Here is a 14842-nt window from a genome sequence, read left to right on the forward strand (position 1 = left end):
AGGGGGGTTGTGGAGTCCCCTTCTCTGGAGATTTTCAAGACCCGCCTGGATGCAGTCCTGAGTAATGTGCTCCAGGCAATCCTGCTTTAGCAGGGGAGTTGGACTAGATGATCTCTAGAGGTCCCTTCCAACTCTGAAAATTCTGTGATTCTGTGAAAAGAACAAGCCGTTAACAGTGGCCCCAGAGATTAATTTCTGTCTGGAGGAACAACTGTGTAAAGGTTGTTGTAATCATAACCACAGCTCCGCAAGAGGACATGAAAAAACCCCAACTGTAGGCTTGTGCATGCTCATGGGGCTTCCCACCGTAAACATCCTCCCTCCCTGGGTGCTGCCCATGCCTTGCCTGCAACAGATCCTCTGCAGGACTGAGTAGGACTTTTGTAAAGAACAGGCGACTTTTGACAAACGTTTCCTGTCAGACTGTGAATTCAAACTGTCTCAGTTTCTTTATTGGCACTTTTGAGTTCTGCTCCAGGATTTGAAGCAATGAGTTGCATAAGAGATGAAGGTGACAGCCCTATTTCTCTGAAAACGTGCTTCCCCAAACCTGCTAAAAAGCAAGTTTTGGAGGAAAAAGCATTGCTGGAGCTGGCAGGTGCATCCCCGGTGGAGGAACATTCACTGCTCTCTCAGATCCCTGAGAAACACTTCCAAATGTGAAAAAACAGCTATGGTTGCCATCTGGAAAGGTTCACTCCTGATTAACCCTTGTTGGGACAGACCAGGGCGACATTTAACCAGGACATTGGCAAGCCCTGCTTAAACACTGCTTTCTGCCTGGAAGTTTTATGGACAATTAAACACAAAATAGCTTTGCCAGTGTTAACATGGAACAAGTTTCAATACACTTAAAATGAGCTATTTATAGCAAGCTCTGGCTGCTTTGTATTTCCAAACTCAAGAGCGCAATATACTGGCTTATTTTACGACCACGCTATGTCACCTTCGGCCACCCACTGAGCTGGAAGGACCTGATGCCACATCCCTTGTGTGTGCAAAGAGCCTGGTGCTTAGGGTAGGGCAGAGCTTTAGTTAGACACCAAAATGTTAGGTACCTTAAAAATGTGTGAAGGAGAAAAAACACACCCTTGGCTCCATCAGCACCCGGGAACCCAGGCAGAGGCTGATGCAATCAGCTGCAACTTGCTCGGTTTTTTAAAACGGAGCCAGGAGGTAAATTCATCTTGTTCGCAGCCATGAAGAGAGGCCAAACAAACTGAAAGCTCTGGGTGGGACCCTTGACTTGCGAAAGGAGATTTGGCAAACCTTAATTGAATGCTAAATTCCGAGTTCCCTATTCAGCTTTTTTCTGCTCCGTTTCTCTGCCCTGTGGATCCCCTACAGCCCTACCCCACAGCCCATCCTCCTTTCCAGCTAAAGCATAGCAGAACACCTAAGAAAATGTGAATTTTCTCAAATGCTTGCAAAATTTTGAATGTAAGAGGCCCAAACTTTGCTAGATTTTGCTGTCCCCTTAAGCGCAATGGAAGAAAACACTGAGGAAAACAAGCTGATGACGGTAATCAAGATTTTCACTTGGCAGAGACTGGTGTAATACTTCTACAGTCAAGGGTGTGTTCTTACTGTACATGAAGCAAGGACTCAAGAGGGCTTGAAGATGACTCTGGAGTGCCTCTCTGCGCTGTGGCCCTGCTTTACAGCAAATGCGCACACACAGAATATTCAGGACACTGCTTCACAGCTCTGGGAGTTGGGAGAGCCGCTGCTGCTGCATGGGTACTATTTCAGTCTCACAGAGGCACAACCTGCTCTGTAACAACTCTCATCCATGGGCTCACCTAAAGCTGTCGGGATCCTGAGAAAAAAAGCAGGAGGACAGGGGCTGTGGTGAAGTGGCGAGGTTGGAGAGCGGGTCAGCGTTGGAGATGTTTGTGCATTAAGCCCCAGTGCTGAGGAGGCATGAAGTCACGCAGGGCAGCGAGCGCTCAGGGCAGCCTGGCTGTGATGGGCAGGCTGCTGTCGGACACCTCGCGCTCTGCCTTTCCCAGGGCTTGCTCCAGCACCTGGGAATGGATCCACGCTGTCAGGCTGGGCTGGAGAGCAAGGGCAGGAGGGAAGAAGAGGGAACAGTGGCCACCAGACCTTCCCAGAGTCATAAACAGAAGGTGGTGCAGCATGCATGAAAGAGCATGAAAAACTTGCAAAAAAGCCTAAAACTAAAGATCTTCTCTTCAAGCAACATCAAGTAAAGCGGTGCTAAAGTGCATGTCTTCCTTCCCTGAGCAGCTTTGAACTCAAGTGGTAAAATCTTGGGAGACTCTTCATAAAAGAATCACTACCTCTGCCTGGAAGTGTTTGCCATTTGTTAAAACCACTGACAAGCTTAAACCTCAAATCAGATCTGTTTTCTAATTTGAGGAGATTGTCTGCTATATAAGATTAGTGTTCTCAAATTTCCCAGCTGCTAAAAACACCAGTTTCTGAGTATTAATGAGACCATATCTAACATTTTACCCTAATGTGTTAAGTCAGAAGCTGTCATCATGTAAATTAACAAACTCAATTACTAAGTCCTATGCAGATGTCACCAAAGATGACGATAAATTAGAAAGAAGAGGAAGAACTGGTAATGTTTATTTAAATAAAAAATGACAAAATTGCTAAGGAAAAAAAAAACGCATTTGCGGGCTTCAAAGTGATTCTCAAAAAAAAAAAAAAAAAAAGCAGAGCGAGGGAGAGCAGAGCAAATGAAAAGCTCAGAAGAAAGGTCCTTAACACTGTCAATGTAATGGCCTTGCTTTGCAAATAGGCTGGCAGAGGCGCTGCAGAACTCAGGCTACTAATAAATTATTATATAATTTTTCTTTTTATCATTAGTCACTTCTGCTATTTCCTCATTTGTGTGGACAAAGAGGTGGAGCATCTGGAAATGATGAATACATCTGAAGAAATGAAGATACATTAATCAGACTTACCACCAACACAAGGACATTCATGAGCCGATCAATGCTCGTCCGTTTAAAAGTTGTTTTTCCACTGTTCTGCATTAATTTGGTGTCTGGCCCTGGAGATGAAACACACTCATGAATTTTAGTAATAAAGCTTAGCAGTTCTAAATCTGATTCCCTCTGAGGCCCCACTGTGCTTTACAGCATAAATACCCATCACAGCTTTCTTGAAGGCAGGTACATACAGTTTGCAGTGCTGGGGGGAAAATTAGGCAGAAAAAGGTTAAGTCACTTGCCTTAGATTATATGGAGAGAGTCACATAAAGTCATTAATTCTAGATTTTCATCCTGCTCTCTTCTTTGAACAGTCAATCCTCCCTTTCAGGTTTAATTACTTTTCACAGAATACCTGATACTGCTCTGTTATTAGTGACAAGTTATACATCATCTCACATGTCTACAGCAGTGTAGAAACAATAGCAGGTCTATGCTCATAAAAAACATAGATTTAATGGTCTACAATAATATTATTGATGACCTTGATATTCCAATATGGATTAAAATAACATTAAAATGATGGAATTTTTAATCGAATACACTAAAGAGTGAAAAAATTTGAACAAGCCTGGTGAGAGAAAGACTCCAACTGGGGCAGTGTGGGCCTGTAAAGGCAGATTTAATTCAGCTTTAATTCTTAAGCAGACTTAATTCTTATAGTCTTTCTTATTGATTGACCAAGGCTTCTCTCATGTACTTTGCTGCATGCATTCCTGAAATAAAAGACTACTTCTGCTTACTGAAGCACTTAATCAAGATGGAATTGGATGTTGTAATGTAGCATTTGCAATCCAGTTTTCTCTTTCACTATAAAAAAATTCTTAGATTAAAATCCCTTGTAATATGCATAATTTCTAGCCTAGAGTTAAGACAAGGGATCTCATGTATTGTTTCGCTTTTGTTCTTATACCTAGTAGAATTGTATTTTCCAAAGAAGAAAATTCTTGGTTCCTTTGTGCATAATGGGTGTGATGTACTTCCACATTAGTGCTGCTGTGCTTTGCAATTCACGTCATTTTTTTCTACCTACCAGCATAAATAACAAGGCCAAAGCACCACTCTGTGTTCCTAATCGTACAGCCCCTCAGCAACATCTTCTCATTGTCCAGGGCATACTTCTCTCCTCGAAGAGTAAGAGTTCCCGTGAACTTATCCAGTTTGTTATTTGGTGCCTCACATTTAACTTCACCTGTAAAAGGAAAGTAAAAAGAAAAAAAGATGATGGAAATCTTCTTGGCCCAGAAATATGTGTCAATACTGCATTCTCAGCTGGTCTCCAGATAGGAAATATGTAGCACTATAGCTGCAGTCCACTCCTCACCCTGCATTCCCATCTTGTTTCCTATATTTACTGATGTTTTGGGATATTGCTCCTTCCCCATATTCATGTTATAATCCATTGGACCACAATAAATTTGCGCTTATGCTGTTCTTTGAACGTGGCAATTTTGTACTGGTAGAGTTCAAAACAGTTTCCACAGCTTCTGTGCAGGTGAGAAGAAATGTTGAACCAGCAACATACTTTCAGTCCTTTCACAGCAAGTTCATAGTGGTAGGACGTCACTGGATAACTTTAGATAAAAGTGCTGACCTCACATAATTCCTATTCCATTTTCTTTAAAACTGCAGGACACCAAGCGAGAAAAATCATAGCCTGAAGCCTGCAATAGAGTAATTAAGTGAGGTGTCTTTGTTCACTGTTTTTTTAAATTTAATCTGTTTTATCCCTTAACTCCCAGAGGCACATAAAAAAGGGTACAGCTACCTTTGCAGTTGAAAGTGTAAATGATTGGAGAGCCTGTTTCTGTTTCCTTGCCTTATATTTATTTCTTGTAATAAAATGCGTTCACACAAAACTGTAAACTCAGATACTTTGGTATAAAAATGACTATAAATAACTGACTAAATGAATAAAAAACAAATCAACATTTGCACCTGAGATCTGAAGATTCACAGCAGAGCCCTGTGGATGTGTTGAAAACAACTGGAAAATACGAATATGCCTTATTGAAAGGGATTCCAAGAGTTCAGTCTGTTCAGTTAATCAGCGGGAACATTAAAGTTATTTTGGTCACAGGCTGCAAATATCTACATAAGAACTAGCATTTGCAGAGAATGCAGCTCTTCCAGCTGTTCTCAGACAAAACACACCAGGCTCAAGAGACTGGAAGCAAAATCTAGAGAAGTCCAGAAAAAAAAGTACAACTTTTAAGTATTGTGGCATTCCCCACCACTGCAAATTTTAAAATCAAGAATGGGTGTTCTTTTCGTAGAAAAGCAGCTCTACTTTAGGGCAGCCAAATCATCCATCTTGAAGGATGAAGTGCTTAGGAAATTCTGTGACACATGTGACGTCAGAGCTCATACTAACAACTATTTTATCATCGAGTTAACCCAAGAACAATCAGTCCTGTACTCCATCATCATTTCTAAAAGTCTACAGTAACCAGACCTGTCTCGCTACAGCCTTCGCAGCCCCTTGAAAAGCACAAAGAATCCAGAGGCTTTGCAGTGCAACCTGACACACGGCACAATGAGATTTTGGTGAACGAAACCCAGGGCATGGTCCCCCACCAGGAAGACTGTGCCTCTCCTCATGCCCGCTGTGGGACAATATCTGTGTCATGTCAACATCCGCACCTTCTTTCCAGTAAGTGGGTTGGTCTGGGTTACTGATATGCTGATTTTGAGATCAGAAGAGATTCATCCAAATTGGACCGATCACAAAAAAATGAGACGCTCTAGAGATTCACTCAATATACCTGCACTGACCGCACTAACCGTGCAGCTGAAGATACCCCAGCAAGGCACCGTGCCTCCTGTATCCCCCTCCCACTAAGAGCAAAAAGACATCTGGAATGCATTTCACCTGAAAAGAGTTAAATACTACCAAGTCTACATGTGATAAGTAGTAGGTAACTGAACAGTATTGTTTCCTTTCTCATCTCCCAGCTCCCCAAATCAAATGAAGAAGGTCAGTGTTTTGCAAGCATCTTCCTTATCTGTACCATTGCGATGTCAACAAACATAATAACTCACATTAAGCATTCCACTGAGTGCCTGTATTAGCTGCTCAACCCTTTCCTCTCTTCCTGTCTTAAGAATTAACTAGATAAAGAGTTACATAAATATTTAAATACTTCTACAGAAGTTTGCTAAGGGAAATGCAAGGTTGGGTCTGATTCCAGGCACTCTTCCCAGTACTCTGCCAAATATAAATCATCCTGGGAAACATTTTATTCATGTTAAGTATTATGAAGAGGCCACTTTTATTTACAGTATAACTATAATAGAGATTTGAAGAACAAATAAATATTTGATAAAAATAGTTTTAATTTTCCAAAATATTTGGAAACATTTATTCAATTGCGCACTTTCAAGAATGCAGTATCCTTAGATAAGCTTTACACAGAAAATGCTTGAAAAATTATTTGAGATTAACATTTTGCTTACAAGTTGATATACAGTGCAGCCTCTTCAGGAAAATAGTTAAGGCATGCCACTCCGACTATTAACATAAAGCGTCCGACTGCACCTGTAAAAACATATTCCTCAAAACCTAAAACACTCAGAACCTCAGCCATCACTTCTGAGGAGTCCTGATGTACTCATATGACACTCAGCTGAGACCACACACATTATTGCATAAAACCTCAATGTAGAAAGCAAAGGAAAAGCCCATGACGTTGGATTGCTCTACCAGGGACCTACTGGTAGCTACGCTAACTCTCTGCCACGTCCCCACCTTTTGTCCTGGAATCATCCAGTTCTTTCGAAGAGATTTTTTTTTTTTTAATTATTTTTCCTCTTTATCTAAAAATATTTCCTGAGAGCCTGCAGTCCTTGAGATGTTCCAAGGACAGCAGCACTCACCCCACCCCTTTCCATACAGACTCTTCCCGTAATCCTGCCCTCATACCTAAGCCAGCAGGACACCACGGAGCGTGAGTAACACCACTTGGTCTGTTCCCCCATCCTCTCCCCGAAGACAGATGATGTGTGAGCATGGAGTATTCTGGTTTTGACAGGTCTGGCTCCTTTCTGTGTATGTGCTGCTATATATTCCCTGCTACCCAGTGACAGGACATGTGGGAATGGTTCAAAGCTGCATCAGGGAGGTTTGGACTGGACATTAGGAAGCATTTTTTCACCAAGAGGGTGGTCACACACCGGAACAGGCTTCCTAAAGAGGTGGTCAATGCCCCAAACCTGTCAGCGTTTCAGAGGCATTTGGACAATGCTGTAGTTGCTTTAACTTTTGGTCAGCCCTGAAGTAGTCCGGCAGTTGGACGTGATGGTCATTGTAGGTCCCTTCCAAATAAAATAGTCTGTTTTATTCGATTCGATTCGATTCGATTCGATTCCATTCCATTCCATTCCATTCCATTCCACTCCACTCCATTCCACTCCATTCCATTCTAAATTTGATATACAAAACAGTGCTAAGGAAGGACATGTTGCCCCTAAATTACATCCATACTGCTTTTTAAATATCTTAAAATGCAGCCTTCATTGTGGCATTGAGAGAGGAGAGAAGTACTGGCAGGGGGAGCCTTCGGGCTGGGAAGAAGCTACCTGTGCTGCATGCACAGAGTCAGTCCTCAGGTCAGCACAGTGTCTGGAAAGTACTGCTGCTCAGAAGCTAACTGTAATTGACACATCAGCATTTCTGTATCAATGTAAAAGTGCATTGTGAAAATAATTTGAGATCAGAACTAAGCATGCGGTTTGGGGGACACAGTTTCCACTATGCAATTACACGAACTCTTGTGTCGAGGTTTGAGGTGGGTAGTCTCAATGTGCACAGACTGATGATAAAGGAAAGTGTGCAGCCAGAAGGAGAATTCCCACCGATGCAGTTTCAGGTTATAGCCAGGCACAGCACAGAGAGACCTGCGAGCAAAGGGGCACCTCTTTCTCTACGTATACTGTTGATATCCATTGGGCAGACTGTGATGTGCCCACTCTGTTTTCCTGCCGCTGCATCCAGAGGGGTCCTATGAGGGAGCAGCAGACAGCCTAGAGGGAAGACTCCCAGGCACTCTCTGGGCTCTGGTGTTTGGGCAAAACCTCTGGGAAGTGAATTTTCCATGTAGACTCACCATTGAACTCTGTCAGTTTCTGAAGATCTTCCCCAAGCTCTGCAGTGACTGTCAGTGCCTGCTTCACCTTCAGGTTTGTTTCACTGTGACAAATAACATGAGACAAAAACATGAACTGAAAGTCATACGTGAACTGAAAGCTCTCCCCGAAAGTCACTTCTGTTCTTGAGGACAGTCTTCTTCCTTAGACATCTGATGGACCAGGCCATCATATGCCTTTTTTACATGGCCAAAGGGTGCAGTTGCCTCTTTCAGCTGCAAAGACAGGTAGTCCCAAATAATTCTGGAGATGGTACCATGGTACCAAAGAGGGTGAGGTGGCTTTGACTTCTCATTTTGACCACAAAGTGCAAGATCAGGCGTCTCATCTCCCTGAGCATCTCACTGTCTGTCCTGACACCCTGACCACACTGAACCCTGAGGTGTCTGAGCATATAGGAGAGCTCTGGATCTTCTCCCATGGTATTCCAGTCCTGAAGAGCACTCCAGTCCTGGGACAAGCTAGCTGGGGAGTATGAAATGCAACATTGAAGAAACACTACATTTGTTCAGGGCTTCCTAAAATGGTTCCCTGGCACTTGTGTGTACAAGAACTACAAGCTTATTTTCAGCAGAAATAAGACAGGGGGAGTCCAGAGGGCTGTCTGTAGGGTCCTGGGAGACACAATTTTTGATCTGTTTGGTGTTGCTTAGTCCTTCAAGCAGATGCTAGCTCCAGGCAATGCAGAAAAGGTAATGCAAATTGGGTTGTAAAGATGACGTCAGCTCCAGTTTATTCCAATTACTACAAATTAGTTGCAGCCCTCTGACTTGTGGCCAGTTGTGCCCTGAAGTGAGCAACGTTTGGAAGCCTTTGCAGTATGCATGCATTAATATTATGGTATAGCAGTCCAAAGGAGATTACTAGAGCTATTCATTGTCATTATCTCACCCAGATAATCTAGCTAAGAGAAAAGACTAAGGGAGATACAAGAAACAGAAAGCTTCTGCCAGTGACCTGTGATATCGCAGGAACACCTTTGTAACTAACTCTCAGCATTAGAAGAACTGTCACTAAAAATAAAAAGTAAAGTCCCCTGCTAACGTGACGTTTGGCAAAAGTATCCACCAGGAGATGTTATTTTCAAGACACCTACCCAAAGTTTATTCTACGTATTAGGAAACTCTAGGTACCAAAGCTATTGCAGGTAAGCTTGCAGCACCCAGGGTCACCAGAGACAATCTGGCAGCCATGATCACAGCCGAGGGCTGGGCTCACCTACCCGTCCAGTTCAGCTGTCTCGATGTACGTCAGGCTGTGCGGCTCGCTGCTCGACAGTAGCAGTAGATCGGCCTGAACACAGACAGACAGATTTGGCATGAGTTCAGTCGGTCAGAGGGCATGGCACTGCAATGCTGCTTGTGGCTTCTGCACACTGCAGGTTTCTGAGGCAGTCATCATCACTACTGACTAATTTGCGTGTGAGTGATAAGAGTAATTAGAGACTAACTGTGAGCAGGATGGAGAGAAACTATACTCACCGTCACAAAGTTGTTGTTTTCTAGTTTTATTATATCCCCCACTTGGACATTCATCCATTTTTCATCCTTTAACCTGCAAGAAAGCTCCTAGTAAGTAGGCACATAAAGCAAACACCACTTGGGAAAGTAGGATGTTCCCCTCTGCTCCTGAAGCCAGACTGTAGGTGCCATCAGGACTTAGGTTGTCGGCAAGATGGATGTGCCATGACGTGGCCTGATCCATACTAAGCTAAGGGACCACCACAATACACCTGCGTCTGCAGTGGCCTTCACAGCGCTAAGCAAGACGTGCATGCAAACAGACAGCTAAAGCACAGGCACCAACGTCAACAAGTCATGATAGCTGTGCATGCAAAGTCTACAGGTCAGAAATACCAAGAGCTAAATCAAAACAGGACTGGGTATTTGAGCCTGACTTCAGCTCAGCCTTGCTTTTTGAATGTTGGTTGGAGTTGGGCAGGCCCCACGGTTCCCAGTTTTTGAACAAAGGCAAAATATTAGAAAATTTCTCTTTCAATATATGTTTCCTAGACACTGTAACTAATACACAGTAAAGTAAGAAACTGGTTTACTTAGCAGAAAGCAGAAAAAGTATGTTCTTGTTCTTCAGTTTCCAGTTATATTTTTAACTGTTTGATCATCTGTTGGATGACAACAACAAACTGCTATCTATAGTACAGAAAAGAAAGTCACAAGAGACTTCACAGCTGCCTACAACTGTGTCCTACACACAGCTGGATTCCATGGAGCTGCAACTAAACAGCACATCTGTCTGCCACAAAAGCCAAAGCCTCTGCCGTTTTTTCTGCAGGAAAGAACAGTGCTAAAAGTACAATGTGCAAAGCACACAGCTGAAATGTTTTGAGTATATCAGTCAGAAGTGCTACACACACTCAAAGTATTATGACACGTATAGGGAAGCTCTTCCTACTTCTTAATTTAAAATAACTTGTTGATAATGCCTAGTTTTGCTTAATGCAGAAATAAATGCTATGAACATAAATGGACATAGGAAGATAGCCTTGCTTGTCATTTCTAGGATGAGGAGTAACATAATACAATACTCTCAAAGTATCATTTATTTAAACATATACATCCAGGAACAGAAAAAATTTACTTTTTGTCAGTGCAGGATCACAGCCATAATGTCTGCACTGATTGTGGTACTGTGTCTTGGGTTCATTAATCAGACACATAGTCCAGAAATGAACAGCAAACTAATGGTGTGAAAGACAATTAGATTTTAAATTGTTTAGTGACGCTTTGGAAGCACACAGAAAAAAAAAATAATAATAAAATGTTCTCCCCAGTCAAAACTACAGCAAAAGAAAAAGGACTTACATGCCATTGATCAGGACCTGGACTGGGCGGTTGTTGACGTGTTTGTCGCTTTTGTGTCGATTCTGAAAATTTGATCAGTACATTAAGAGGCATTTCCAGGAAACCAAGCACACAAGAGAGCTGTAGGCAGTTCATTAACGTTTCAGGTTTTCACCCAGCTGGCTGAATGGGTCAGGCAGATTAGAGTCACAGCTGAGTCATATTCAAGCCCACTTTTACACTAGTAACACAGGGCGTACGAGGACTGCAAAGAGCAACAGGCAACACGGGGCTCGCTCTTGGAGGGAAGAAAGAGGGTAGAGCCTTATATGTCACTTAGCACAGTCTTGACTCCGCTGGTGTTGGTCCTGCCCATCACAGTTTCATAAACACCAGCGAAATTCATTCCTCTTCTCTGATATGGAAAGTGGCCACAGATCATCATAGAATCATAGAACGGCTTGGGTTGGAAGCGACCTTAAAGATCATATGGGTCCAACCTCCCTGCCATGGGCAGGGACACCTCCCGCCACACCAGGTTGGCATTGCTCCCTGGGAGAGCACCTCGCCACCTCTCACCTGCCCACTTGCAAAGCTGCACCGTGTCTCCATAGAGCACCAAAGTTATTTTAATAATGAGAGAAAATAAGGTGCTAAACTCAGCTCTAAGGTCGCCGCATGAAATAAATGGAACTTTGACCGTTAGCTCTGGTGGGAGCAGACTTCAGACAAAGTTGGGCAAGTTTGAAAAATCCCACACAGGTTGTATGCTTAGTTCCTTTTTTCCCCTTACGTTGCAGCCAGATGGCAGAAGATGAGTTCTCCGAAGTGGAAGCCTACGAACAGAACTCTGCGCATGCATCCAGACATATCTATCAGTGACAACATTTTCAGACAAGCTGAGCAGTTTTCAGAGGAAGTCGATGGAGTGGCTGAGCTGCTCAGCAATTAGGAAATGCTAGCTCCTTTTTAGGTAATGAATGATAGATTTGGGGATCTAATCTCAGACCCCATCTTGATGACAGACCAGTTCTCCAACTGCCTGCCACTGGCCTTGTTTATTTTAAGCAGTTTGCTTCAGTGATTGTGCTGAAGAACCAGAGGCAAACTGCAAAGTACAGGTCAGCAACACAGATCTTACAAAATCATCAATGGCATCCTTGACTCCCGATACAGCCAACACCAGCACTAGGGGCACCACCGTTGTAAACCAGGCCAGCGAGGAAATCTGAGGAATCAACTGTAGGAAGAAAAGATCTGAGTTGAGAAATTTCCTGCCAGTTCATCAGAGACGGAAACAAAGCACACTGTTTTCTGTGCAAGCTGTAGATAATATTTTTCTATGATACCTCAATACACAATAAAGACAGAAATGCAGCTCCATCACTTATATGTGACCCCACAACAGTGGGAGGTCCGGGGAAGCCATGCTTTGCTTACAAACCAAGCTTTAATTTAGATTATAAACATGGAGCTGTCAGGAAGTGCAGTGGGTTGCTCTTTCTTGTTGTTTGTAACATTAGGATTGCAAAGTCCCCAGTGGATTTATATGGAGGCACTGACATGGCCAAGCCTGCTCTGAGGGATCCAGAGCCATCTGAACAAGGCCTGCTGTGCAGAGCCTTCCAATCCTTCTATTTTTTGTTTCAGTAACTCTTCACATTTTGCTGAAGTAAAGCTCATATCAATAAAAAACACACAGCTGTTGCCAGGGCTGACCTTGCTCTTCCAAGATCAACAGAGCCATTTTTGTTTACCACATCTTTAATAGTGAGAGGACCCAAGAGTTGAAGGTGACCGTGTCATGCCTTCAGTGATGCAGAGATGGACGTCTTACCCCAGCATAGTTCCTCCCTTCCTCAAGAAGAACAGCACTAATGATGGAAGCAATGTGATACCAGCATCACTGTGTCCATCAGATTGGATTTGGGCAGTGTCAACTCCATGTGCACTGTGAAGTTGACATTTATGCCACTAAAGCAGCTGCTAAAGGGTGGAGAGCTGCTCTTTGGTATTGCTCCTTCTGCTACACCATCACAACCCCGATCCTACAGGCACCACCAAATCCAGCCAGGAGGAATAATGTTTAGAGGCAAGCACAGCCTCGCTCAGCTGTGGAGGCTGCAGAGACACAGGCTGCTACCTGATCACCTAACTGGGAATATACGTGTCCTACTGGGCAGTGCTAAAGGAGTGGGGAGGCAGAGTCCCCACCACCTATCCATCACATCCACTACTGATGCTGGAAGAGATACTCCCAGTGCTGCCGGGATGGAGTGAGCGGGCAGAAGAGGGGTAAAATTAAGCGGAGGGGGATACATAAATGTGCAAGCCTTGTAGCTGCCCTCTTTAGCCTACCTTGATGTAGGCATCAGAAAAAGCTGTATGCTTTTATACAGTCACTCGTAGATGGCTCAGCAAAAAACACAGCGGTATAATTTAAGGCAAATAGTTTGAAATAGTATGAATTTGATAGACAAACAGCTAGAGTGCAGTACAACAACACAGGAACGGTGCTGTCAGCTTAGCTAAAAAGGCACTTTCACTAGTTTCTTGAAAAGTATATGTGGGCTGAAATTTCTCAAATTTGTTCCCTGTAAATAAGCAAAGAAGATTATATGTAGTTTGCCACAGGCTTAACAAAATTTTGCCTATGCTTTTTTGAGCTGAAATTGAAAAACAGCATTTGAAAAGGTAATTTTGCAAACTTGTGTGCACTGAAACGGTCAAATTTAAAATAGCATACTTGAAACATAATCAAAATTATACCCTTTTATTGGTAACGTGTATTCCAGTATGACTCAACAGCAACAGAGTACACTGCGTTTATCCATATTCTAGCGAAGTGCAAAGGGGCAGAAATCCTGATAGCAATTCCTCTGGCGCATTCAGCGTTCAGACAGAGTAACATTGACAACAGCAATGGGCAAAGTGCAACTCAATGCCATTAGGAGCCACGGGGTTCAATAGCATTGCCAGTCTCTGACAAGCTCCATCTTAGACACCTTCCTCACCCTGTTGAGCAGGGAGCACCAATATTCAGCTTTATGCAAACTAGCTCCAAGCTTGAGCCTTCCTGATGTTAATTCCTTCCTTCCCAGGGAAACAGTACAGGTTACAAATTTGTTCTTCTTCTTGCTGTTTCCTTTGAGGCTGCCAATGGCATTCGCCTTTAAATCTATGGATAAGAGACAACTTCCTTTTGTACTACAGGGGAAATAAGTAACGCAAATCCAATGACAGCCCGTAGCACTCAGATGTAGATACAAAGGGGTAGTAGGACATGGCATGAAAAATGTACACAATTTGTTGAAGACTTTATTACATTCTTTCTTCATTTAGTTCAAACCCTCATATCCAAAGGTAAGAGAGGAAATTGCTGCTTTTTTTTTTTTTCCCATACCTTCTATCTACTTTAAGACTTTACTAAGACACTATAGCTTGCACTTTATTACAACTATTAGTACATAGAGTGGCTTTGATAACAGACAACACAATCTGCTAGAACCAGCACAGTGCATTCATACCTGCAAAATCAGCAAGAAAAGAAAGTAAGCATTGGCTATTCGCTGGAACTGTTCAAACAGGTTGAGAGGCAGGAAAGTGAAGAAGTTGTATTTCGATGTTTTAATTGAATTGTTCTGTAGGGGGGAAAAAAGGGAAAAAAATAGGATTGGTGAAACAGGAAACAAAATTACAGCACAACCCATTTCAACGGTGTTTTTACTTGCTTATATTTAGCAATAGCATTGTTTCCAACACCAGCTCAACAACATTTCCTTTTCCCCGACATAGTCATGCTAAGCCTGGATAAACAGACAGAATTCCTCTCGGAATTGGTGAAAACATGATGCCCAGTTTATCCCAGTACAACTGCAGGTTGATGCAGGTACATGTAGTCGCTCACAAACAGAGACATATCTTCCCTTT

At 42.9% G+C, this 14842-nt stretch overlaps 1 protein-coding gene across 1 annotated transcript in view; it reads right to left on the reverse strand.

Annotated features, from left to right (window-relative positions):
- Nucleotides 1-14842, reverse strand: part of LOC104290621 (phospholipid-transporting ATPase ID-like) — a 101355-nt gene that overhangs the window by 29381 nt on the left and 57132 nt on the right. The window contains exons 3-10 of the mRNA XM_009889739.1: nt 14440-14553; nt 12054-12152; nt 10934-10995; nt 9593-9665; nt 9334-9404; nt 8072-8154; nt 4000-4158; nt 2940-3028 (exon numbers count right to left, since the gene is read on the reverse strand). Of these exons, the coding sequence (XP_009888041.1) occupies nt 2940-3028; nt 4000-4158; nt 8072-8154; nt 9334-9404; nt 9593-9665; nt 10934-10995; nt 12054-12152; nt 14440-14553 (750 nt within the window). The remainder of the gene's footprint in view (nt 1-2939; nt 3029-3999; nt 4159-8071; nt 8155-9333; nt 9405-9592; nt 9666-10933; nt 10996-12053; nt 12153-14439; nt 14554-14842) is intronic.

Source organism: Charadrius vociferus, unplaced genomic scaffold (genome assembly GCF_000708025.1).
Source record: "Charadrius vociferus isolate BGI_N301 unplaced genomic scaffold, ASM70802v2 scaffold37, whole genome shotgun sequence".
NCBI lineage: Eukaryota > Metazoa > Chordata > Aves > Charadriiformes > Charadriidae > Charadrius > Charadrius vociferus.